This window comes from Myotis nattereri (genome assembly GCF_964212035.1).
Source record: "Myotis nattereri genome assembly, chromosome: 2".
NCBI classification, from domain to species: domain Eukaryota; kingdom Metazoa; phylum Chordata; class Mammalia; order Chiroptera; family Vespertilionidae; genus Myotis; species Myotis nattereri.
In genome coordinates this window covers 2,628,519-2,653,828 of record NC_138076.1, presented here as the reverse complement: position 1 = coordinate 2,653,828, position 25,310 = coordinate 2,628,519, and the positions used below count along the sequence as shown (strand labels likewise).

The 25,310-nt window shown below is 45.2% G+C and overlaps 1 protein-coding gene across 3 annotated transcripts in view; it reads left to right on the top strand.

Annotated features, from left to right (window-relative positions):
* The window catches only part of GPM6A (glycoprotein M6A), a 191,162-nt gene that overhangs the window by 84,909 nt on the left and 80,943 nt on the right, over positions 1 to 25,310 (top strand). The window contains exon 1 of one of the 3 annotated variants that reach the window (XM_081085091.1): positions 16,168 to 16,823. The exons of 1 other annotated variant lie outside the window; for it this stretch is intronic. In XM_081085091.1, the coding sequence (XP_080941217.1) occupies positions 16,787 to 16,823 (37 nt within the window). In that variant the 5' untranslated portion in view covers positions 16,168 to 16,786. Of the gene's footprint in view, positions 1 to 16,167; positions 16,824 to 25,310 lie in introns of those variants that run through there. One more of the 3 variants, XM_081085093.1, reaches the window with a different exon arrangement.

The window sequence follows — 25,310 nt, the reverse complement described above, 5'->3', positions numbered from 1 at the left end:
CAGTTTATATAGGGAAAGATTTTAAAACATGAGCAGAATCATGTAACTATGAACATCATGTAACTACTCAAGTTGCTCATTCAAATCCTCACCTTGACCCATGGGTTCCTTTACAACTCAGCAGCTGCTTACTCTGGAATTCATTTCTAGAGAGAGATTTGTTGGGTTTGGATATAGATTGTGCCACTAGCTAGCTGGACAGCCTTGGAAAATTACTTCAACTATCTCTTTCTCGGTTTCTTTATCTGTAAAATGGGTTTAGTAACAGAGTTATTGTGACAATGAAATGTTTTAATATGTGGAGAGTAATTCGAACAGTAACTTGAGGCAAATAACTGCTCCACCGATGTTGCGTCTGCCATTATTATCGTTCACCGTTCTCCACCACCCTCCCACCCATTCCTCAGGAACAGCAAGCCTTCGGCCTCCTTCGGGCTTTGGCCTCTGGGTTTCCCCTAAAGTTAGCAATGACACCCCGTTTCCTCTCTCACAGTAGCCTGATACTCCCTGGACACGTATGAAACTTGGAAATTATATGTTTATTATATTAGTGGTTTAGTCTCTGTCCTTCTCCATGCAAAAGGGCTCCATACATATTTATTGAAGTAGCAAATAACAGAGAAAATTAATTCAAACTGGCCAGATACTCCCCCACTTCCTAAATCACTGAGTAGATATTTTAAAGATAGAAATGAGTCCTAAATTTCCAAATGACCCATTCTCCTATGTTCTGGAGAATTTGGCATGGGTTGGGATTGCCGGTCGTTATGAGGAGACTCTCTGTTCTACTCTAGAGTTGTAGCTGCTGCTGCTTTCTAACATCTGCCCTCAGACCTGACCACACGCTCCTGCTGGACCGGAGATGACCACGCGGTCCCCCTCGGTGCTTCAGGCCAAGGAAACCATCGCTCTCCATGCAGGAGAAGGCCCATGGAGATGGTGCTCAGGGAACCACGATTCACCTGGCTGCCCCTTTTTAGGAATGACCCTTTAAGTGCCGTTCTCAAAAGAGATGATGGTGGAGTATTGTGAGGTAGGGTCCTCTCTGGCTCGTTTAGATAAAGGTGGGTGCCCTCTGTTGGCAGTGGAGACATGAAGACACTCTGGAGTTGGCATAAAGGAACAGCGAGGTGGGAGTCCCCTGGGTTCGTAGCTTCACACGCTCAGGCGTGTTACTAGAAAACTGTCGGTCAAGCCTGCTCTGTCCCACAGGAGAAGGTGGGGCGGGACCTCCTGTTTTGGCGAAGTGCCTGTTACTGTTCAAACCCTTTGCCTATTTGTTTAATCATGGTGTTTGTTTTTAAATGTTGAGTTGCCAGATTTCCCGTGTACCCTGGACACAAGTTCATTGTCAGATAACGGAAGCATGGCTCCCAGCCTGGGACTTGCCTTTACTGTTCTTAACAGCGTCTTTCAAGGGAAATGTTCTTGCTCTCGTGAAGTCAGAATGTTTTTCTGCCCATTTGTCCTATGTTTGGTTTTGCTTATTTGTCATGTGATGTCTCGTTTTCATTTTAACATAGTAGAATATTTTTCTTTTTTAATGCATCTGGGATATTAGTCATAGCTAGAAATGTTGTTCCCTTATCTAGGCAACAGCAGAAGTCATCTATGTTTTCTTGTAGCACATTTCATGTTATTTGCTTTCTTCTGACTCATGTGGAGTTTGTTCTAGTGCGTGGTATGATGCCGATTGAACTCATAGTGGCTATCTTGTACCAACACCGTGTATTTAATGTTTAAATATCCAGCCTTTTAAGGAGCCTATGAACCTTGCTTTATCTTGAATAACCTTAAGTGAAATTCACTAGCAATGTTAAGATAAAAGAACAGTGGGAAATGCTGCCTCAAATAGCTATTTATTTTGAATTATTTCTGAAGACAGACCTACTATCATGTATAGACCAACTCTTAGGAGCATCATAGCTAACGGCCAGCAGGGGTAATGGACCAAATGTGGGTTGGGACGTAGTAACCGAGTCTGCTTGTATCTGCCCGCAGTCAGTCCTGCTTCCTTGGAGTAGCAGCTGAGTCTGCAGGGGCCTGGCGTTTGGTGCTGTAGGCAGAGAATAAAGTTGTACCTTCCTTTCTTAAGGCTGTAGCATTTCATGTGTGGTTTTATTTCTATTTTAATTTTTCCTGAGCAATTGGAAATATGGGTTTTCATTTCCAGAGGTAAAGAAATTATGAGAAGAGCTTTTTTTTTGGGGGGGGGGGTGGGGGGGGTGGGGGGGGTATGATGCTTTGGGTGAAGGGAGAGCAGGCACCGGAGGTGTGAAGCCTGAGTCTGTGATTCCCATGGAATGCCCACGATCTCCCTGCGAGACAGTTGGACCCATGAGCCGGCCTCAGTGGGTAATTCCCTCAGATGCCAGGGAAGTCGCCACGGTCTGTGGCCAGGGTTACAAATACTGTTTATCTGCACTTCATGGCGCATTCCGAGTCCAAACAGTCTTACTGTCTGAAGCCTGGGTGATGCCATGGTGCTGATCTCTGGTTTTCTGTGAAAGAAACGGAACCATTTCATAATGACGGTAAATCCTCATACACTGATTAAGACAGGCTTTATTTTCTCTCTCAACCCCTTCCCTTGGAAAACACAAGCACAATCACTGCTTTCATCATGAAAAGTCATTATTGGAAGCGCGTGTGTGCGTGTGTGTGTGTGTGTGTGGTTTATCCAACATCCGCTGAATGGCTTTCCTTTGCAAGGTGCTGTGCTGGGTGCTTTGTGGAATCAAAGAAAACAGGAGCCTGGCTTTTGGTCTCAAGGTGCAGACAATCCTCTATTTACGAGCAGGTTTCCGTGTAGAATTTGTCCCATCACCACGTGTGCTCATAGTTTGAACAGCCTCCCTTCTGCTCTGGCATGCCTTCAGACCCAGCCAAGCTGAGAATGCAAAGTAGAGACACTAGTGCTGAATTTTAGCCACAAAGACAGACGTGGCCACAAATGACTGAGTGCTAACTCCTGGGGAAACAACCGCGTCTGTCTGGGACAGGAAGAGGGGTCCTTGTTCCTTTCTTCCCCAGATCAGCTCCTCCTGCCCCCTTCCCCCCCCCCCCCCACTGGACAGCAGCTTCCTCTCAGCCCAGGCTCAGAGCTCCTGTGTCCTCAGCTCCCTTCTCACGCACCTCAACGCACGCTCCTAGAAAGTTCCATCACCGCTGCCTTCAGATAGTTCCAGAATTTCACCATTTCTCAGTAACCCCACAGGCACTCTCCTGGTTCTACCCATCACCTCCCTCGCTCCTGGTTGCCTCCCTCCGTGGTCCTCCCTTCGGGGTCCCCCTTCCGTGGCCCTCCCTCTGTAAACCTCCCTCCATGGTCCTCCCTCCGTGGTCCTCTACCAGGTCACCCTGTGAACCCCGATGTCACTAAGCTGACAGATGGCGCCTTGAGAAGAACTGTGCATTCTGCCCATTTCTCACTTTGTAAAGACTCTGTGACCACCCAAGCAAACAAACAGGCCAGAATACAACACTGAAACCAGCAGCTGAGCAGTTCTCAGTGACGGTGGAGTCTTGTCCTTCAGCTGAAGCACATAGCCCCCTCCCTCATGCTGGGCCTGAAGCCAGAGGGAGGTGTGGGGACATCCGACAGCCCATTTCCTCTGCCCTGTGGAAGCCAGACCACCTTTTTAGATTAAAGTCCTGACCAATAGGTAAATCTCGACATGTCTCACTGGATGGGGTAGTCAACAGCCACTCTGACAGCACAGGGAGCGCTTCCCTCTGAAGTTGCCCTGGGTGTCAGGCTCTGGGTTACCTGGCACCGTGCAAAGCAATGCAGTGCCCAGTAGAACTGGCTTTTTCCAAAACATGCCAGCTCAGAGACCTGGTATGGCAGCATTTCCCTGGACAGACAGTGGTACTTCTAGCCCGTTTCCTCATTTCTAACTCAAGACCCAGTGAGGGTGGGGAAGGATGCTTTACTCTCTGTCCTCTCCTGGCAACTGCAGCTTGGTCCTGTGTGCTGCCTGGGCACTGCTGGTTTGAGGTGCCCACTGGGGACCAAACATAATGGGTGGCTATTGGTTGGGGAGAAGAGTTCAGATGGTCACAGTGAGTCACAGTGTCTGCGTGACTCAGGCTGCTCTCGGGAGGCCTGCTGACATTCTCCGTCCCTTAATTTCCTTGTTTGTTAAATGGGGAAATAATGCATCTCAGTTTCTCCACTGAGAACACTGTGGAGCTGAATGAGACTTGGCTAAAAATATTTAATTGCACCTTCTTACCTTGCCTTATTCCAAAAAAAAGAGATCTGTTGGCTGGGAAGAAATAGGCATGAAGGATGGAAGGTTGTCTTGTAGCTGGATTGAGGATGTGGTAAAGACACCTAAAAACAAGACAACAACACAGACAAGCCAACATTATAGTGAGTCTCTGCATTTTGTTTCCCACCCACACATCTTTTTTTAAATTTTTTTATTTATTAAGTTATTACATCTGTGTCCTTATCCCCACGTTACCCCCATCCCCCCCCATCCCCCCCCACCCCCCCCCCCACCCCCGCTTGTGCCCTCACCCCCCTGGTGTCTGTGTCCATTGGTTAGGCCTATGTGCATGCATGTAAGTCCTTTGGTTGATCTCTCCCCCCCCTTACCTTCCCTCTGAGGTTTGAGGGTCTGATCAATGCTTCTCTGTCTCTGGATCTGTATTTGTTCATCAGTTTATGTTGTTCATTATATTCCACAAATGAGTGAGATCACGTGGTATTTATCTTTCTCTGACTGGCTTATTTCACTTAGCATAATGCTCTCCAGTTCCATCCATGCTGTTGCAAACTTGAGTCTGGTGCCTTAGCCCACTCGGCCATCCTGACACATAGGTCCACCCGCACATCTTCAGGAAGCTAAACAGAGCCCACACAGCAGGGCCGCGAAGATATGCCATTGAGTCTGAGTAGAGGAAACAGCCACTACCCAGGCCTGTAGTCAAACATGTGTCCAATCTGGGTTTTAACTATGTGCTGGGAGGTGACAGTCTGGGCGCATTCAGGCCTGTTCCCTTCAGTGCTGATGGGCTGTTTGCTTGGTTTGCTGCGTGACGCCGAGACCGCCACTGTGACCTCAGGCCATGGAAGACACTGCAAATGTTTCCTGGTCCTTGACCTTCTCCCTGAGCCCATCTACTCTGCTTGCTCTGTCTCCAACGGTGCCTGTTTGATCCCAGCCCAGTGGTGCTCAATGACAGCGAGAAGCCCTGCAGCACATATGCTGCTGCTCATCCTCCTGAATTAGGTTCTGAGGTTGACACCTATTTCTTAGCAATTTTTTATCCATTGCCGTCCCTAGCAGAGTGCATTCACTAGGCGTGTCCTTACTACTGCGGGAGGAATTGAACTTGTCATCAGTATCACTGCATTTCCCACTGGTCTGTCCCTGCTATTCCGCTCACGCAGAGTTCTATGGGCTCAGTGTCAGGGCCCAGAAGGGCTCAGTAGACCTGCGGACAGGCTTTCTATCATTTTTCCACTAACTCTCTGCCTTTTTCAGTGGCCACATTCTTGCTCCATTTGTCTTGTCTCTTTAATTTCCTCCCTGGGAGTCTTTATCCCTCCTCATAGTTTTTACCAGAAATTCTCGCTGATGATAGGTTTGCCTTTGCATTGAACATCTATCCAGGGTAGACTTTCATGGTTGCCTGCCCAGCCCCTTGGATCTTCTGGGGACAGAATCTTTTCGCGTTGGGGGAAATGGTTCTCCCAATCAGTTTTCCCACCGGTTGGAGTAATCCTTCCTTCTGGTGCTGCCCTGAGGTGTGAACGTTCAGGTGCGGTGCTGCTGTCAACCATGATTCCCACTGGCGAAGGAGTCTAGAATGGGGAGGATGGTGTCCGGTGGCAGAAATGGGAGAAGCCAGAATCCCTCCTTCTTACCCTTGTGTGCAGGCATTCTTGGGACCAACGTTCCCTATCAAGACCTGTCCACTCTGTAGACAAACACCAGAAATCCCCTTTGGGCTCAGCTGCTTGGAGTTGGCTTTTCATCTTTTGCACCAAAAGAGCCTTGAATAACACACCCACTACACATAGTGTTTACACATGGATAAAGGAAAAAGTTTGGATCATTTTTGGAGATTAGAAAATAGAAATCAAGATATGAAACCATGTGGTTTCTGTCATATATGTTAAAATTTTATAAAAAAATAGAATAATAACCCAGTTAATGTTTCCTTCCTGTTGTTCCTGCTGTCACTGGTTCTCGCGGGAGCCTATGGGAGGCTGGTGTGCTTTGTGAGTGGTGCTTTGTTAGCAGAATTTCTGATACATAATAAGAACCATGTTAATTGTGTTGAAATGAAATTATACATTGGTATTATTAATTATAATGTAACTAGAGGCCCGGTGCACAAAAATTTGTGCACTCGGGGGGAGGGGGGTCCCTCAGCCCTGGCCCGTGCCCTCTCGCAGTCTGGGACCCCTCAGGGGATAACGAACTGCTGGCTTAGGCCTGCTCCCGGGTGGCAGAGGGCAGGCCCAATCCCTAGGTGCAGCCCCTGGTCAGGCTCAGAGCAGGGCTGATTGGGGAGTTGGGGCGCCGCCCCCTGTCATGCACAGAGCAGGGCGATCGGGAGGTTGTGATGCCACCCTCAGTCACGCTCAGGGTAGGGCCGATTGGGGGGTTGGGGCACCGTCCCCTGTCACACTCAAGGCAGGGTTGATGGGGAGGTTGCGGCACCACCCCCTGTCACGCACAGAACAGGGCCAATCAGGGGGTTGGGGCACTGCCCCCTGTCACTCAAAGAGCAGGGCCCATCAGGGGGTTGGGGCGCCGCCACTCTCACACTCAGGGCAGGGCTGATGGGGAGGTTACACACAGAGCAGGGCCCATGGGGAGGTTATGGCTCTACCCCGTCACACACAGAGCAGGGCCCGTGGAGGCGGGGGGAGTGGGGAGGGGGGGTTGGGGCGCCGCACCCTGTCACACACAGAGCCGCAGGGCGATCAGGGGATTGGGGCACTGCCCCCTGTCACGCTGATCCCAGTGCCGGGAGGCATATTACCCTTTTACTATATAGAATAGAGGCCTGGTGCACAGGTGGGGGCCAGCTGGTTTGCCCTGAAGAGTGTCCTGGATCAGGGTGGGAGTCCCCACTAGGGTGCCTGGCCAGCCTGGGTGAGGGGATGATGGCTGTTTGCAGCTGGTCACACATCCTTCAGGGTGGGGGGTCCCCACTGGGGTGCCTGGCCAGCCTGGGTGAGGGGCTGAGGGCTGTTTTCAGGCTGGGGGTGACTGAAGCTCCCAACTGCTCCTTTTTTTCTTTTTCTTTTTTTTTATTCTGGGCCAGCTTTAGCTTTGAGGCTTGGCTCCAGCTCTTAGGCCTCTGCTGCTGAAAGTAGGTTTCTGGCCTTTGCTTACAATGTTGCGATCCTGCTGGCTGAAGCCTGGCGGACTAAATCAGGTTTCTGGGGTTTTGTTTAGCTTCTATATTTGTTCCATAGTTGCTTAGAGTTGCAGCTCAGAGGCCTACAGCGGCAGGCGGGGAATGTTGGAGTCCTCCGTCACCGAAGCAAGCAAGCCTCGTGTTAGTTTCAAGCTGCCTGGCTGCCAGCCGCCATCTTGGCTGGCAGTTAATTTGCATATTGCCCTGATTAGCCAATGGGAAGGGTAGCGGTCGTACGCCAATTACCATGTTTCTCTTTTATTAGATAGGATAACTGTCCTCATACAAAATCCTTGGACTGGCCAGGATAATTTTTAGGAATCTGTTACATTACTTACTATACCAGTTTGTTTTATACTCCTTGTGTTTATAAAGAAAAAAATGATATTAAGCCTCCCTTATACTGACAGGTAATTTATTTAAATGGGAAAAACACTATCTTCTTATTTATTTGGGGCTAAGGTTTAAATCTTAAATACTTGTGAGAGGTCACAATTAAAAATATTTCTAGAGTCAGCTGGCCAAAGAATGTTTTTTGTTTGTTTGTGTATTTGCTTGTTATTAAATGGGTTGCTGAGTGCTTTGAGAAAGAGATTAGAAAGCCAGAACTTTAAGAAACAAACAAACAAAAATGGAGATGGGATTGACAGTAAAAACCAAGGGAGTGCCGATGCAGACACAGCTCTGTGTGGTGCCCATGAGGTACTGACAGTGTTGGGAACTCATCTAGAATTAAGATGGTAAATTGGGCCTTACATTCAGAAATCAGACATCCCATTCAGGACTTTTGAGAGCAATATTAGGAAAATGAAGTGAATGGAAATCAAATTTCAGGGGACCTCCCAGGGGAGGAGAGGGGAGGAGAAGCTGCCAGTTAATCTAATTAATACACAGATTTGCTTTGCAACCAGAGAAAGAGGCTGTTCCTGACATGGAGCCCATTGGTGAGGATTTTCAATTTCATGTGGAGGAATTTGTGCTTGATTCACTGGGGCATCGGTCCGTTCAAAATAAATTACTCCCGACAGTCAGTCATAAAGTAATCTAGACTCTGGGAATGGAAGCTTAGAGCTTTGAGCTTTTCTTTTAAAAAAAAATGTGCCAAAGGAGGTAATGTTACAGTAAACAGAGCAGCCATTCAAGGCTTTTGCAGCTTGGACCAATAATTCATCCTGGTTCTTTCTGGTGTCTTCGGGTTTAAGTATGTAGTCTATTAGATTCAAACACCATTTCACTTCTATCCAGTGAATGTAATTTATCCAGAGTGTAGCTCCATGGGGAGTCGCAGTAATTAAGTAAAGGGCATTTCTTTCAGCTACTCTGTGTGCTTGGAGAAAGCTAGCCTTAATTACTAGTTGACAATTAAAGGGCAAGTAAAAATAGATGCTATATTATTTATAATAAAAGGGAATTATTGTATAAGTTTTTAAAAGAACACATAAATAAGTGAATCTTCCATTTCAAATTCAGGGGGTGAATAAAAATCCCCAAACTAAATATAAAGGTGTTCAGCCCACTTTTTTTCTTAGCTCCATTAGCCTAGGATATATATGGGGTGACAGACAGAAATAAGTCAGGAAATATACGTCAACAGATAAATAGAGAAGTAAGTCAGAAATAATGGGGACGTGTGTGAAGATGAACATACTCAGTAAGGACAGCAAGCGAGCCCTGAACAGTGGCGTGGTGGGCCCAGGTATAAAAGGAGCCTGTTTTAGGTGTAGATTCCTTCCCAACGGATGGAGGGCATGGACTCTGTGGACAGACCGGCCGCCTTGAACCTCAGCTCTCACTCCTTAGTTGTGCAATCTTGGTCAAAGTACATAAATCCTTTGCACCTCAGTTTCAATATCTGTGAAATGGGGATGATAATAGCACTCACCTCAGAGCAGTCTTGTGGAGATTAACGGGGCAATGCATACAGTGTTTTTACAACAGTGCCTGGCACATCAAAAGGGCTTATAGGAACATTAACTATCATCATCATAATCACCATCATCATCATAACTTATCATTATCATATACACTATGTACTACGTAACTATAATGTGTCAATAAGTAATGAATAGTGTGTGTGTGTCTAATAAATGTGATATAGCAGACATGCCCACCTTTATACTGCCATCTTACTTATCTAGCTACACAGAGAAACTTTTATTTATTTTTTTAAAGATTCTTTAAATATATTTTTATTGATTTTAGAGAGGAAGAGAGAGGGAGGGAGAGAGATAGAAACATCATCGATGAGAGAGAATCATGAATCGGCCACCTCCTGCACACCCACTAGTGGGGATTGAGCCCATGACCCAGGCATGTGTCCTTGACCAGAATCGAACCCGGGACCCTCCGGTCTGCAGGTTGACGCTCTATCCACTGAACCAAACCAGCCAGGGCACAAGAGCAACTTTTAAATATATTTTTGTATCACTTACTAGGGGCCCGGTGCATGGATTCATGCACCCGTGGGGTCCTTCCCTGGCCGGCCTGCCCTGATCGGGACTGGGCGAGACAGCCCCAGTTGACCCTGATCAGCCCGATTGAGACTGGGTGAGATGAGCCAGACACACCCTGGAGCCCTCCTGTGGTCCCTCCCCACCCTGATCATGCACTGGTGGGGTCCCTCGGCCTGTCCTGCGGGGATTGGGCCCAAACAGGCCTGGTGCGTGCATTCATCCAGGGTGTGTCTGGCCTGTTTCGCCCAGCCCCAATAGGCTGGACCCCAGCAGCAAGCTAACCTACCAGTTGGAGCGCCTGCCCCCTGGTGGCCAGTGTGCATCATAGCTACTGGTCGAATGGTCAAACGGTCACTTAGGCTTTTATATATATAGATTTGCAGGGATTGATTAGTAACTACTTATTTGCTTTTTGCTTACCGAGTCTTTTAAAGTAATAGGAACAATGAAAATTTGAGAGCTTGTGTTGAAATTTTGCTTCCTCATAGCTGTGGGACTTGTACAGATTATTTGCTTGTCAAAATCTCAGTCTTGTCACCAATAACTGGGAACACCACTTATTTTCAGGATTATAAATAGTCAGTACAATAAAAATGTGCCTAGCCTGCAGTGAGTGGCCACACAAATATTTGTTAAATATTGAACAAGAAGACTTAAGCCCAGTCCCTGGGAAGCTAGGCATGTCAACATACATAGGTCCATCCTCAGTCTGACTTCACCAGCCGTGAGGGAGAAACAAGGGTGACTTATGGCATCTGCTCTCAAGGATGGGAATACATATTGAAACAGCTTCCATATTGAAATATTAAAAATGAAAAATGGATGGTTCTTGGCAAATGTGAGTTGAAGACAAATGACCTTGAAATTCAGGCAGAGGGATAGAGGGAGGAGACAAAGCACTTCTCCCTTGTATTTGCGGCAGCCAACCTGCAGTGCAGCCTAGCATTTTTTCAAGGACACTGCAGTGGGGTGTGCATTGGTGACTGGCGTGTCCTGCAGAAAACCATAAAGAACAGTTGCAACCAGAGGGATGGCCAGACTGCTCACAGCCAGAGGGAGCCTGGCGTGAGTTCCAGGGCCGTGAACCTGATAGTGAGCACCAGCGTCAGAGGTCTGGTAGGATGTAGGTGATTTGTATCACTTGAAGACTCGAGTGTGTCGATATTCCTGGAGCCATGGTCTGTCATCCAAATAGACCATATGCTGTTGCCAATACAACTTTCTTGGGAGAACATTTGCTGCCATTTCTGGTACATGCAGGACTTGAGCGTATCTGTATTATCTTGATGAATGGAGAGAATGTCACAGTCAAAGGGCTCTTGCCCAGGACTAACACACCCCAAAATATCTTCAGATCTCCAGCTCCCCAAAAGGGACAATGCACAAAGTCACACCCCCACTGTGCGTCGGGAAGGAAGTGCCTTTATTGGCTTGCCTGCTCCTCCCTGCCTTTCGGTCATGGGTGTGCATCACTGGTCCAGGCCATTGTGAAGAATGAGAGGAGTTATCCATCTGTGAGTAGTCTCCTACTGGCAATAGGAATTTGTAGGTCACCCACGATGATCTCTGGAAATGTAAGCATAGACGTTCACATATTTTTTTCACCCATAAAAGCATTTGCAGTGGGATGTATAAGCAAAAAGACCAACATGCCTGTTAAAAAGCTGAGGAGACCGAGTCTTGTTTTTCCTTGTCATTTCTCTGTGCACCATATTGTGTAATCAGCTTTTTCAGAGGATTTTCCCTATCATCTGTCTCTGCAAGAACATTCAAAGCAAGACTTAAAATCGGTATTTCAAAACTCAGAACTTCTGACAAGCTGTAGCTTTGCCTGACATGTACTTCCTCCCTCCCTCCCTCTCTCCCTCCCTCCCTCTCTCTTTCCATTTCTCTCTCTCTCTCTCTCTCTCTCTCTCTCTCTCTCTCTCTCTGTTCCTATTTATTTATTTTTATAGGCTTGTCATTTGCAATATCCAATGTGGTGTGCAAGGTTAGGCTTAGCTGATATTTCCAAATTATTAAACTTTAGTTCAAATGAATGGAGGGGGGAAAATCCATCCTTCAACTGAGGTGTAAGCTATGTCCATTGTCACTAAGGTAACACTAAGGCTTTATTCAGAAATGAAGGCAACCTGACATGAACTGCCTTATGGCTGTGCTTAGTACTGAATGACTTATCTTTTCTGTGGGGGTGAGTATAGAAATAGAAAGACCAAAATTCAAATCCCAGTTCCTTCATTCACCAGCTGGGCCGCCGTGAGAAACTCATTCAGCCTCTGAAAGTCAGATCAGCCTATACCTTCTAGAAAAGCCAGAACACTTTCCCAACTACGAGCCGGAGAGTAGGCTAGCTCTTCTTGCTGTGCGCTCCCGTAGCTCCCATGCATGTGTTTCCTCATCAGTTTCACATGTTGCACAGAATAGAGACTTTGGACCTGCCTTGTGCTATTAGGCCGTAAACATCCTCATGACAGGGAATTATCTCTTCTTTCCTAGAGCAGGTCCCTATGCATGTGAGATCCTTGCATTTTATCGAGGACAACTGCAGTGGGGAGTTTGCTGGTGACTTGTGCGTCCTGCAGATACTTAAGTTTAGAACATCCGTGGTCATTATAACTCTTAATGGTCAATACAATTCTTAATGGTCATTACAACTCTTAGAGTTGGATGTTCTGTGAATCAATTGTATGATACAATTGCACGACCCCAAAGAATGTTCTGCTACTTTGACCATTCAAAAAATTCAAGTGTTTGTGGTAATTTTGAGTCTCTTTGAGAAATTCTGTGGCAGTCAATTTCTGACCTAGAGCTTACACCAGCAGTAAAACCAACTAAGACACTTTTTTTGGAGCTAGTGATGAATCTGTGTCTGAAACATTTGAGGAAAAGAGCAGTTTTTACACAAGGCCCATGGTTGTTTGTCCTGTGTGCTGTGTACTTGGTTCATGGGACTATGTTTCCACACATTCTTTGTTCTGTGTCTGACCCATGGACCTTGACCATGGTTTTCCATTTCCCACAGTTGATGCTGACTTTGAGATCCTCAGCTTGCTATTTGATCTGTAACTCTGTTTCCTTGTCTCTGTGTTGAGCCTTGTATCACAAAGATGACTGATTATCTATTAGAGGAATATGTAGACATTTTCTTGGCTTATATAATAAAATGTTTATAAAGACAAGATGAAGTGTTAGAAAAAGTGCCAACTCCAAAATAGGGTGAATTAGGAGAAATGAGGACTTCCAACGGGTTGAGGTTTAGTGGGCAACGTGTCTTCTAGCTAACACCGGAAAATGGGGATCTATATTATAAACATTTCCTAGACAGTATTTGAAAGGGACATTGTGATTAACATTTGTTACCATATTGTTAAGCTACCTATTGAACTCATATTTTTAAACAAATGACTAAAAATAGAGAGAGGGGAATACAATGTGGTATAACGAAAAGAATGCTAGATGAGCCATCTTGTCATCTCATCTTACAGGTCTTGAAGGAGACCAAGAAGGAAAACATTGTCCATTCTTAAGGCTCATGTAGCAGCTTTTAGAATTCATAAAGTTAGTCTATAACACTGTCAACCATTTCTCTTTCTTTTTTTTGTTAAATATGTTTTTATTGATTTTTGGAGAGAGAGGAAGGGAGAGGGAGAGAGAGAGAGATTTCTCAATGACAGAGAAACATCAACACCAATCAGCTGCCTCTTGTATGATCCCTACTGGGGATCAAGCCCACAACCCAAGCATGTGCCCTGACCAGGAATCAAACTGTGATCTCCTGGTTCATGGGTCAATGCTCACCCAGTGAGCCACACCAGCCAGGCCTGTTTTTTTTCTCACTAGTTTTCAGATACTGGGTTGTTAAAAATATTATTAGTTCAAGACTTTAAAAAAGAACAATTCTAAAAACAACAAAAATCAGCCACAGCAACTTAACTGCTCTCAAAGAGGGGAGAGGAGATGGGTAGTTCATGCTTCATGGGGTCAGAGTCCCCCTGTAGGAGGATGAGAAGTCTTGGACACGGATGGTGGCAGTGGTGACTGTCCCTGCTGCCACTGGACTGTGCTCTGAGCTGTGATCACAATGGTCTGTCCTGTGTCGTGTGTGCCTGACTGCAGTGGAAGACTTGACCTCGCTCTGACCAATGACTCCCATAGGAAGCGGCACACACACGTTTCTCTTCACGAGTCCATCCGGCTAGCATTTGAGGCAGTTCTTTGTCTATTTAAAAATCTGTATACGATGCCGTTGTCTTCTGTTGGTAACAGTTTTGGTTTGGAAAAGTGTTTCAGACAAACAGTGGGTCACTATCGGAACGTGGTGCTCGGCTGCACTTTCCAGAAGGAAAACAAGTCAGGCTGCTTTTCCACTGGTCTCGCCCAGTGCCTTCCTGCCCCTTCCATCCCCTTCCCCTCCCCTCATGTGTGGGGGGAAGAAGGCTGAGGCTGAGGCTGAGGCTGGTGCTTGAAGATGCTGGAGACACGGGCGAGGACAGGGCTGCAGGAACTGCTGCCTCGTCCACAGCCTCAGACAGGGCATCGTGGACATGGGTTCCGAGACTTCCCTGGTCCTTTCCGGGCCAAGCCCAGGGTGTACCCCAGGCTCAGTTTTCCAGCGTGAAGTAGGAGGAAGTAGCATTTTCCCTGTTTCTTTTTACAGATGGCTCAATGCATGCGCACGTGTTCCGTAGACTATAAAGTGCTCTAGGACTTAAAGGGGCTTTATTTATGCTGCTTTTCCTGTTAGTGGTCTCTGAGGTGTGACATGAACAGGGCATGTTAAGGGGGAGCACGCTGCCTTCTGTCAGGAGGGCAGGCCCGGTGAGCTCAGCCCGGGGTGGCAGCTGCATGTGCCTGAGGCTCGGGGCCTTCCCTGTGCCTTCTCTCTCGGCCCCTGCCCTGAGCCAGCGGGCCTCTCACCAGCCCTGGGACACAGATGCGAATAGGTTTCCAATCCATTTAAATTATCCTGACCTCCGGGCTCAGCTCGGCTGACCAGAGAACACAAATGCAGATGATGACAGAATCAAAAACACTAGCCGTCCTTTTGTGAGAAATCATTAGACAGAAAGTGGAATGTTGCACAAGAATCCTCTTCTAAACAGGTGCTTTTGTAATGATTTAGAGGGTGCTGTGTGACATGCTACGGACCCACTTTGTAAAATGCATGTGAAATATGGTCTGTAACGCCAGAACACATGCTGTAGCCATAATTAGGCGGTAAAGTGTTTTTGATTAAAGGGAAGGAATACAGTGCTCCTGTGTGTGTGAGTGTGTGTGTGTGCCTGTGTGCATGTGTGTGCGTGCATGTGTGTGTGAGTGCGTGTGCGCGTGCCTATGTGCCTGTGTGTGTGCGTGCCTGTGTGTGTGCGTGCCTGTGTGTGTGTGCACGCGCGTGCCTGTGTGCATGTGTGTGCGTGCCTGTGTGCGCATGCCTGTGTGTGTGCGCGCGTGTGCCTGTGTGCATGTGTGTGTGCGTGCCTGTGTGTGTGCGTGCCCGTGTGTGTGAGTGTGCATATGTGCGTGCCTGTGTGCATGCGTGTGCGTACCTGTGTGTGCGTGCCGTGCCTGTGTGCATGTGTGTGTGTGCGCCTGTGCGTGTGCATGCCTGTGTTTGTGTGTGCGTGCCTGTGTGCCTGTGCGTGTGCGTGCATGTGTGTGTGAGTGTATGTATGTGTGTCTGTGTGTGCGTGCCTGTGTGTGTGTGTGTGTGTGTGTCTGTGTGCTTGCTTAGAGATGGAAACAGAGACAGAGATTCTTCCTCCTTCAGATTCTAGCGGAGGTTTGCTCTCCCTGAAAGGGACGCTGTTTGTTTTCTCACTCCACCTTTTGTGCAGCGTGGGGACCTTGGGGCTGTGCGCTGTCCCTCACAGGCTGGAGCACAGATGCGAGCTTCTCGCCAGCCTGCAAGGCCGGGATTTGCATTCCAAATCAGACTGCAGGCGCCCATTATGAATTGTTTAGCCCCTTGTTCCTTTTCTAGGATTTCTTCCTCCTCCTTCCCCAGAAATGACCCCTGAAACCATTCTCTTTCAAGAGATTCCCCTTTAAAATCAGCAGTTTGGGTGGGTTACGGCCAGAACAATAAATTACAAAGACGTCGATAGATTCTTTTATGTGATGTTGGTGTTTTTCTCCCTTTCCCTGAGGGGTCTCGTGGCCCTGAGGAAAAATAATTACTTAAGACGCATCTTTTGGGCTTAAGGGTTTATACTTATTCTTTTGAAAGCCGTATCATTCTATATCTTTCTAAGTCTGAAAGGTGTGAGCTTACACGTCCTCTGGTACTAATAACCCTTTACAGACCAGATCGTGTGGTGGTAGGGCTGTGTGCTTGGGGGCACCCTATAATCAGATTAACTAGGTCCTTAGTGAGGAGAAGAAAGGCAAACGCATTTTGCAAGGTATGTGGCCGGGGAAGCCACTCCTGCCGCTCTGAGAGGGACAGGCGCCGGGCTTGCCCACTGTGGTGGCGAAGGGGGGTTCTGGGTGGTGGTCTGCCTCCTGTAGGAGGCCACCCCTCCGTCTGTTCAGCCCAGCCTGCTTCCAATCTAAAGCCCAGCATTCAATCCCACCCTCTATTTCTTCCCCCCAATTTAAATGCAAAGCGAGGCTTATGAATCATAGAGTCTCCACTCCTGGGATCCAGACCAGATTTCCCCCCAAAACTCTCAGGCTGTTTGCGTGACTCCCTGCCTCCAGTGCTCCACAATGGGCAGCTTTGAGAAGAAAAATTGATAATCTTCACGGAAGAGTAATTTGAATGAAATTGCACTTGACAGCCTGTCTCCCAGCAAACAAGAGGCGCGAGGAGCCGGGGCTGAGCTCCGAGGGCTTGCCCAAGCCGCTGCTATCGGAGCCCAGGGAGGAAAGCCGCCAGTTCTCCCAGCATCTAATTGAGCTTTTGATTAATTCCGGGGACCAGATTCCACAGAAGAGAGGTGGCCATGGAGGAGAATATGGAAGAGGGGCAGACACAAAAAGGTACTGTGCTGCAAGGGGTTTCCGCGGCGCTCGGGCATTATGCTGCAGCTCCCTGGCTTGCTTTCGGCGCTTGCCAGGAGGGCTGATGGATGTGGCTCCCGGGCAGGCATTTTGGTTCCCTCTTGCCTGGCCTCGCCCGCAGTCCTGTCTGGCTGCGCGGTGGCCATTGTTGCTGCAGACCCGTCTCTGCGACCCTGTGTTCAGTGCACGTTCCCATGCTGGTCGGTCTGGGTCCAGGGATTCCTGGTGTGAGCACCACGCAATCTTTGGGGCTGGTTGTACTGACACCTGGGGATGCACCCGTCCTCGGTGCCTCTGACAGGGCCTCTCCTAGAACAAAGAGCAAGAGTCTATTTATCCCAGCTTGGTTGGGACACCTGTTTTAAAAATCTTTTTTGTGTGTGCGTGTTTGCCGTTAAAATATAGACGAAGCCACGGTTCGCCAGTTCCCGTGAGGGCACTGACGTTAGGTTTTCCTTCCTATAGACCTGGCTGTCGTCACCCCTGACCAGCCCACGCCACGGGGTCTTCTGATGCTTCGTTATGCCTGTGTAGGTCCATCTGCCCATACGCATTAATGGGAAACTGTCATTTGTATGGGTTGAGAATGGGCAAATATTGGCAATTTCAAGTGATGCAAACGCTCCTGAATTTGTGTGCGTTGAGTGTGGCTCTGAAGGGACCGGCTTCACCCCAGGGGAGCAGCGCTTCCCTCTTGTCTGTGTTCAGGCTTATGTAATGTCACAGAGAAGGCTGTGTGTCCTTAGAATGAAGCAGGAACACAGGCAGCACATACATGAAGGCAGTATTCAAGATGCATATTCAAAGGATCTAGGGATCAAATCTGATTTCGAATGTGTATAAATGCATTATTTTAGAAAATGTCATATTTTACATGATAAAATAGCTAGTTTGGAAGCACGATATAGTGTTTTTATTATTCTGAGTCATTCAGCTTTGTTGGGTCTCTTGCACACACGCGCGCACGCACACACACACACACACACACAGTCAGAGTCCATGAGGATAAGCACATAAGGATTTTACATAAGCCACAGAGGGAGCTAATAAATAAGCCCGCGCCTACATTTTTGTCATTAGCATGCTTGTTAATGACAATCTGTACTATAAACAAAATAACCTACAGAGATTCCATGTGATCTATAATTAGAGGTTAAATGTAAAAAAACAAAACAAACCTCAACTGCCTCTATCATATGAACAGATAGCGTAAGTCTTCATCAGTGATTTGAAATGGTGGGTTTTCATGGTACTTTCCATCCCTAACAGGCATCTCCATGCCTGTTTTACTTTAAGAATAAAATACTGCAATATCTTTTTTATTGCACATAATAAGATGGCTTTTTGGCTAGTCAACTTCTTTAAGGAAAGATAAGCTGATGATTTTAAATAGAGAGATGCTATTCATTACACTCAATAAAACCTTGAGATAAATCATGGATGGTGGTAACAGGTTGAATGTGTCTGAGCACGCCTTGGTAGATGCCGGAATGAAGAAAAATGATGTAATTAGTTGTTATTTTTTTCCCAGGGAACATTGACAATCTTTCCTCTGTGGGGGTGGAGACAGCAGTGATGTGATGGGGAAGAGTCTGTCGCAGTGGGTTCTTATCATTAAGATGTGCGTACTTTCCTCGGGAACAGTAGTGGAAAACAATTTTTAAAACATTAGAAGAAAAAAGTCATATAATGGTCTATAACTACATAAAGATATACAGTTAAAATATCTTTGGTTAAGCTTTTTTCATATTTGAGAAGATGATTTCATTCTCTCCACACCTGGTCGTGGGTTCCTCTCGGCTCTGCCTGTGACACCTTTCCTCTGTCACTTTGTTGTTGGGAAGTTGTCTCTGAATATTGATGCTTCCTCCACATCCTGATGGGATCTAAGCTGGAGGAGCCACCTGACAAGCAGGTGGACTCTCAGAGCTTGGCCAGGAGTCTGGGTGGCCAGGTTGAATGGCCCATCTGCCTTCAAGGGGAGCAGTGCTTTGCGTCAGCGCCTCTCCTGTTTTTCTGAAACTGCATAGGCTTGTCTTCAATAATAGTTCAGATACCACACAATGTTCCTCCATCTGAAAGATGCTTTCCTCCCCCCCCCCACCCCCTTGCAATTAAAGCCTCGTCTTCCCTGTTATAAATGAGAAGGACTCAAATCCATGTCAGTGCTTACCCAGGTCGCCTTTCAAATCCAACCAGAATGGAAAATGGAAGCTGACAGTCTCATACACACACTTATATAAAAATAGCAATAACACAGTTGATGCTTAAGAACCCTAAAAGGTCTTTCATAAGGAATACCTTTCTCTTCATAATGGGATCTCCCTACCCCATTTAATCTGTAAAAGGCAATTGAAGGCCGTCCTAACATTTACTCTAATTTAACTGTATGTGTTCGGCCTGCGAGAGAGGATGATTTACAGGTACGGTGACTTCACAGCCACTGCTCATGAGCCCATGCCTTGGGGTGACACTGCACTGGGGTCATTGCTCCGTCTCTCCATTCATTTCTGCCCCCCTCCCCAAAGGTACAGATCTATCTCATCATGCTGAGTGGGAGTCTAGTCTTTAAGAAGCATATGTTCTTGGTAAAACATGTCTTCTAAATGAAAGCCAATTACTTCATCTTGTGTTCATCCAAAGCAACTGTGTTCTGGTTTGGAGGGAAAGAGAAAAGAAGAAAAAGAAAAGCAGCTGTTTTGAGGTTGGCCCTTACATATGGCCACCATAAACCTAGCATCGCGGGCTTCAGAAATTGAGAGGACAACAAGGGCCCCACTTAGCAGGGTTGGCAAGGTCCACGAAGAGATCTTTACAAAGATGTAAAAAGGTGTACATTTATGACTCGAAGACATGTGATTATGTCTGGAACATGAAAATGATTTAAGGGTGTCTGATCGTTAGTGAATTAGTGCATGCATGTTCCAGTGGCCAGGAAAGTGTGTGACACCATAGATAACCTCAATGACAGCATTTCTGAATTAAGAGGTGGTCACAGAGGTAGGAATCATTGATCAGAATTGATAAAATTATATGGACATAAAAGAGAAAAAAATAGGCACAGGAAGAGCTCTCAAGCTGGAATCTTCATAAACTGACTAAACTGTCCCAAAGATCCAGAAACCTCATTGACCTCATTATTGCACGTGAATATCCTATGAAGCAAGCTTCAGAATTCCATCTTATGTACGGGAGTGTTTGATCAGCTCAAAAGATAATGCACGGTGTTACTCGTCATGTTTTCCTAGTGTGATTAACCAGGCACATGAATTTATGTCTTCAGCTTCTCAGGATGAAGGTCAGTCATCCTCTCAGAGGGCAGTCATCCTCTGACCTCTTCTCCAGCACATTCCCCAGGGAAGCAAGGCTCGGTGACCCTCCAGGGCTGGGTCACTGGAGGAAGGAGATCAAACTTGGTGTGAACCGGGCCAGCTTTTCCATCTCAACACCCAGCACAGGGCCACCTATTCGTGGTCATTATTCATCCTTAGACCGGCACCACTAGCACATGTCACGTCAGCATATGCTTACCCTTGAAAACCAGCAGGAATATCTAGATGGAAGGACATTGGGTCTTAATGTCCATCTATCTCATATTGACAATACTGTACAATTAAATTTGAATGTCTGCTCATAAGTACATGCTTTACATTTTACATTCTATGTTTATATGCACACATCACTATAAAGGAGTCTATTCACAAAAACATATGTATCATATTTATGGGCTGATTGAAAGTCTTTTGGAAAAATTTTTTGACCAGGGTTATTTTTGTCTTGAAAGAGGACTTAGGTGCCTCACCCTTCCTTAGCCAGACACCATCCCTTCAAGAGACACCACTATAATAAATGAGAAGGGAGGTGCTTTGGCTCTAAGACACCAGATGCAATTGGTCAACCTAGATTGCTCAGTGATTCCAGTGCCAGACAGTGGCCTAAGGACTTGACATAAATTAAGTCATTGACTTTTCACAATGACCTTAAGTGGTTCTAATATTGGGGAAGCTAAAACATCAAATAGATTAATTAACTTGACCAAAAATCCCATAGTAACAAGTATCAGAGCCAGGGTTCCATGCAGTCAGACTAGACTAGGGCCTGACTTTTAACAACACACTGAGTGTCACCGGACATCAGTAATGACTTGCCTGCCACACCCCCTTCTCAATGACTCAGCCTCATCCACACAGGTCTACTGCAGGAGTCAGCTGTACTCTGTAATTTATGGCTGCATTCTTTATCACCAACTCTGGCTTTTTTTGCCAGATGTGCACAGCCTTACCAATGGCAGCCAATCCCTAGGTGTGCCTATAATCTATGACCTGTAAATCTTGGCTAAAAAAAAAAAAAAAAAGCTGAGTCCATGGGACTCCTTTCTTGAGAACTGGGAAAAGATGATTCTTGGTAGCCTTGATGATCTCCTTATTTCTCCATTTCTCCATATATTCTTATAGTGACCATGCTGCCCATCTCCAGGTAATCTGAGTGAATCTTTGTTCTTTGCAATCAAAAGACGCCCAATAAAAGACCTCTTAGTGTCCAGATTCTGTTAGCAGTCTTGGGTAAAGAGGCTTAATGTTAAGAACTTCTCCCCCATGTTTAACCTGCAAAGTGGCAGCTGAACCAAATGTATACTTGTTGTGAACTTAAATCTCAACGTGACACTACCTTTTAACACATTCTAGGTGATTCCTAGACTCGAATAATTAGTTTACCCTAAAGCCACTACCTACCAGTAAGTCAGTATTGGTAGTAAACTATGTATTTTGAGCACCATTGCAAATAAATGAAAGAACCAGAATGACTCAAAGTGTCTGCTTTATTAACAGAATTAGAAACTTTACTAGCATGCTATTGAAATCAATAGACCCGTGGCTAGGAAAGCAATAACAACATCAAAACCATTTGAATAACCATAGAAATGGAAGAATTGGCCTCCTTTTGCTCCTTGGATATTGGCTACTTACAGACCTATGAAAAGGGGGATTTGTCTTGTTTTTCTAGTGCCATGTGGACAGATTTCACCTCAACCATATCGTCACCAGCCACCTGACAATATTGGCTGACAAAGGTGGACGAGATGGAGATTCAGACTCTGTACAGCATTTCGGAGAAACAAACCCCCCCATTTGCAGCTGTGTTTCCACTTGCATGCAATGCTGGGGGCTAAGTAATGAGCTCGTGTTGTCACCAGGGTAGTTCTGACACTTGTCAGTGAGGAAAATTAGCTGTATTTTTCATAAAATTTAACAGAGATTCCAAGAACTTCTGCACTGCTCTGGTTACTGTGACTTCTGTGGTTTAGGTAATAATGATTTAGAATTTTTCCATCTTATATTTTCATTGGATCAGTTGCTAATTATGTTTTTTATAACTTCGGTGCTATTTGTCGCAGCCACCCAAAATGCTTCATACACGTTCTATCATCTCGTTAGGACAAAGCATGTGCGTGTGAGTGTGTGTGTGTGTGTGTGTGTGTGTTAACAATATCGTTAAAATGAGTGTATTCACCTTTTAGAATGAAAGTGCCTGATATAGTTGCTTCATGAACTCTTAAATGGAGACTTAAACATTTAAGGAGACTGAGCAGTTCAGTGCTGCAGCCTAACCTATGGACAGTGATGACTACAAGATGGCTCTTAGGAACTAATCATGCTGTAGTTCATCCCAAAGGTAACGGCACATGTGGGATTTACAAAGTGCAGGAAATACGTCCAGTGTCCATTTTGGCCTCCATTTCCCTGTACACATACACCCTCCCCCGTGGAGAAGCTTTGACAATTTTCTTTGCCGTATCCAGGGCAGACTGCCTGGCTGCACTTCAAATCCCTTTGGACAGCATCCACACGAACAGGTGGCACAGCTGTGGATTAGCTGACAATGTAAAAATAAGTCTTGTTTTCCCCTGAGTTCTCCCTCCACGTCCTGACCATTGTCTCAGGGAGTCTTAATCTGAGGGCAACATCCTCCTTTGTCTGTGAAAATAAAAGGAAAGAACAACAGAAGATTATGATTTGCTTTCTCTTAAGCTGTGAGTGGGAAATTTGACTTGGGTCACAAATGAAAGTCAGGGGTTCACAGGGCTCTGTTTATAGAGTTCACGGGGGAATTATGTTACAATGTGAGAAGTGAGGTCAGAGGAGAAAGGAAGGGTGGCTGTTGGCTTCTAAATGAGGTACGTGAAGATATATCAACGTCGGAACATTGCTGCTGAGAATAACTAGATAACTGCTCAAAGAAAGAAAGACATTTTGACACATAGTTTAAATGGCTGAATGTTTTGGGGCTTAACTTCTGTTATATGAGAAATAGTAATCTTTTTGTTTACCTACCTCTACAAAAGAGTGATTGGATGGAATCTATCCCTGAGAATTATGCTAGGAATACCAAACATATTGTCACATTGCCTCCCATCATGGAGCATGCGTACTTTTTAAATTATTATTCTCAAGTACAAGTGAAGCAATTGAAAATTTTGGCTAATTATTATTTTCCACTAATAATAGAAATTTCAATGTTTTGGCAAACAACTTATCTGTTATTTTAATGTAATTTATTTCCCCCATTAGAAGGATTCTTCGAATGAATGAATGAATGAATGAATTAGTTATTCTGCTGGGAGCCGGTCCATGCTTGCTGTTTCAAGGGACCTGGCATATATGGCATACTGTACATGCCAGGTCCCTTGAAACAGCAAGCATGGACCGGCTCCCAGCATTATTCTTTCTTAATAAAATAAAATCTGGAAGAAATACTTTATAATTATTTATATTCTTATTGTTACTTGATGAGAAAAAAAAGTTCTAGTAAATAATTCAAGAAATATCTTTGTAATACTTTAAGCAATAAAAAAATAAATAAATAAATAAAATAATTCAAGAAATAGTACTTGGTCAGATTCCTTTTCCCAAACAGCCATTAATTCTCAATTTTTTCTTGTTGTCAATCCTCATCTGAGGATATTTTTTTCCATTGATTTTTAGGAGGGGGAGGGAGGGAGAGAGAGAGAGAGAAAGAGAGAGAGAGAGAGAGAGAGAGAGAGAGAGAGAGAGAGAGAAGAGAAACATCAATGTGAGAGGGACACACATACATTGGTTGCCTCCTGGAGGAGCCCTGACTGGGGCCTGGTATCAAACCTGCAACCCAGGTACGTGCCCTTGACTGGGAATTTAACCCGAGACCCTTTGTTCCTCTGGCCAATGCTCTAACCATTGATACAAGCTGGTCAGGGCGCTTACATTTTTTGAGACACCTCCCCATATCACCTTTCTTGTATTAGTGGATATTGATTTTCATTTTTAATAGTCTATGCTATGTCACCTTTACACTTCAATTTAGTGATTGCACATCTGAACCATAGCTAACTCCCTTTACTAACATGATTTAGATATCATGGAAAATAGTAAATACAGGTTGAGGCAAAAGTAGGTTTACAGTTTTTTGTATGGAAAATAATGTAAGAAATATGAAATAAGAATATAAGAATAAACTCTTTTGTGTACTCAAAACTATAAACCTATGTTTGCCAAACCCTGTGTAATAGCCAATATTTAAAAATCCAGGCACTTTCCTAAGCATTTCATATTGAGTATCTAGTGTCATATATGTTAATATCAATAAATATTGATTATACTTTTCTTATAAATTTTAAATGTTCTTTAACTTTATGGGCACACTATTTAGTTAGGGGCTATTTAGTAACTCAAATCTATGGGCAACCAGAAAAAAACCTCACACAGTTATCCAGACAATACAGAGCATTTTAACTTAATGAAATAACTTGTTATAACTTAATGAACTTTATTTCAGTTCTGAGAACAAAATGTATCTAGTAATAAAAATAATTTTTCCCCATAATATAGCATTTAAATTCAAATTTTTGAATTCTAGACTTTCAGTGGTAGTAAAGAATTATATTTATTTTTAATAAAACACCTCTAAGAATTTTGCAATTTAGAATCAATTTTTAAAACATAGGGTTGAGCATTGTTTGAGCACTGGAACTCTTAGATATGTTTGAATATGGTTTGGGATGTTCTGTCTGAGGTAGTGCCATGATGTTACCAAACCTAGATTGACTTAATGGTTTGTTATAACTCAGATATTTTTATGATGGTTTGTCATCAAATGTTTAACATTTCTCATCCCTTTACAGCAGAAGATGATGTTGAATGCTACTCATAGAATAATTGAACTTACAGCATTTAAGTCTCTCTACTCAAACATCCACAATAGAAATTTGTGATTACATGATAAGGTCTAGAATTCAAAAACCATACACTCAGATTCTTTCCATGAGCCTTTGGGAAGTAGAGCCGTTGGTGGCTTTGTAGTCAGCTGCCATCCTGAGTGGCCAGGGACCTGGCAGGTTCCCAGATCAGGTGGCCTCTGCTGCAGCCCTGGCTCCTGCCACACCCCAACTCACTTCCGATGAAACTCAACCTGCCTCATTCACTCTGGCTCTTC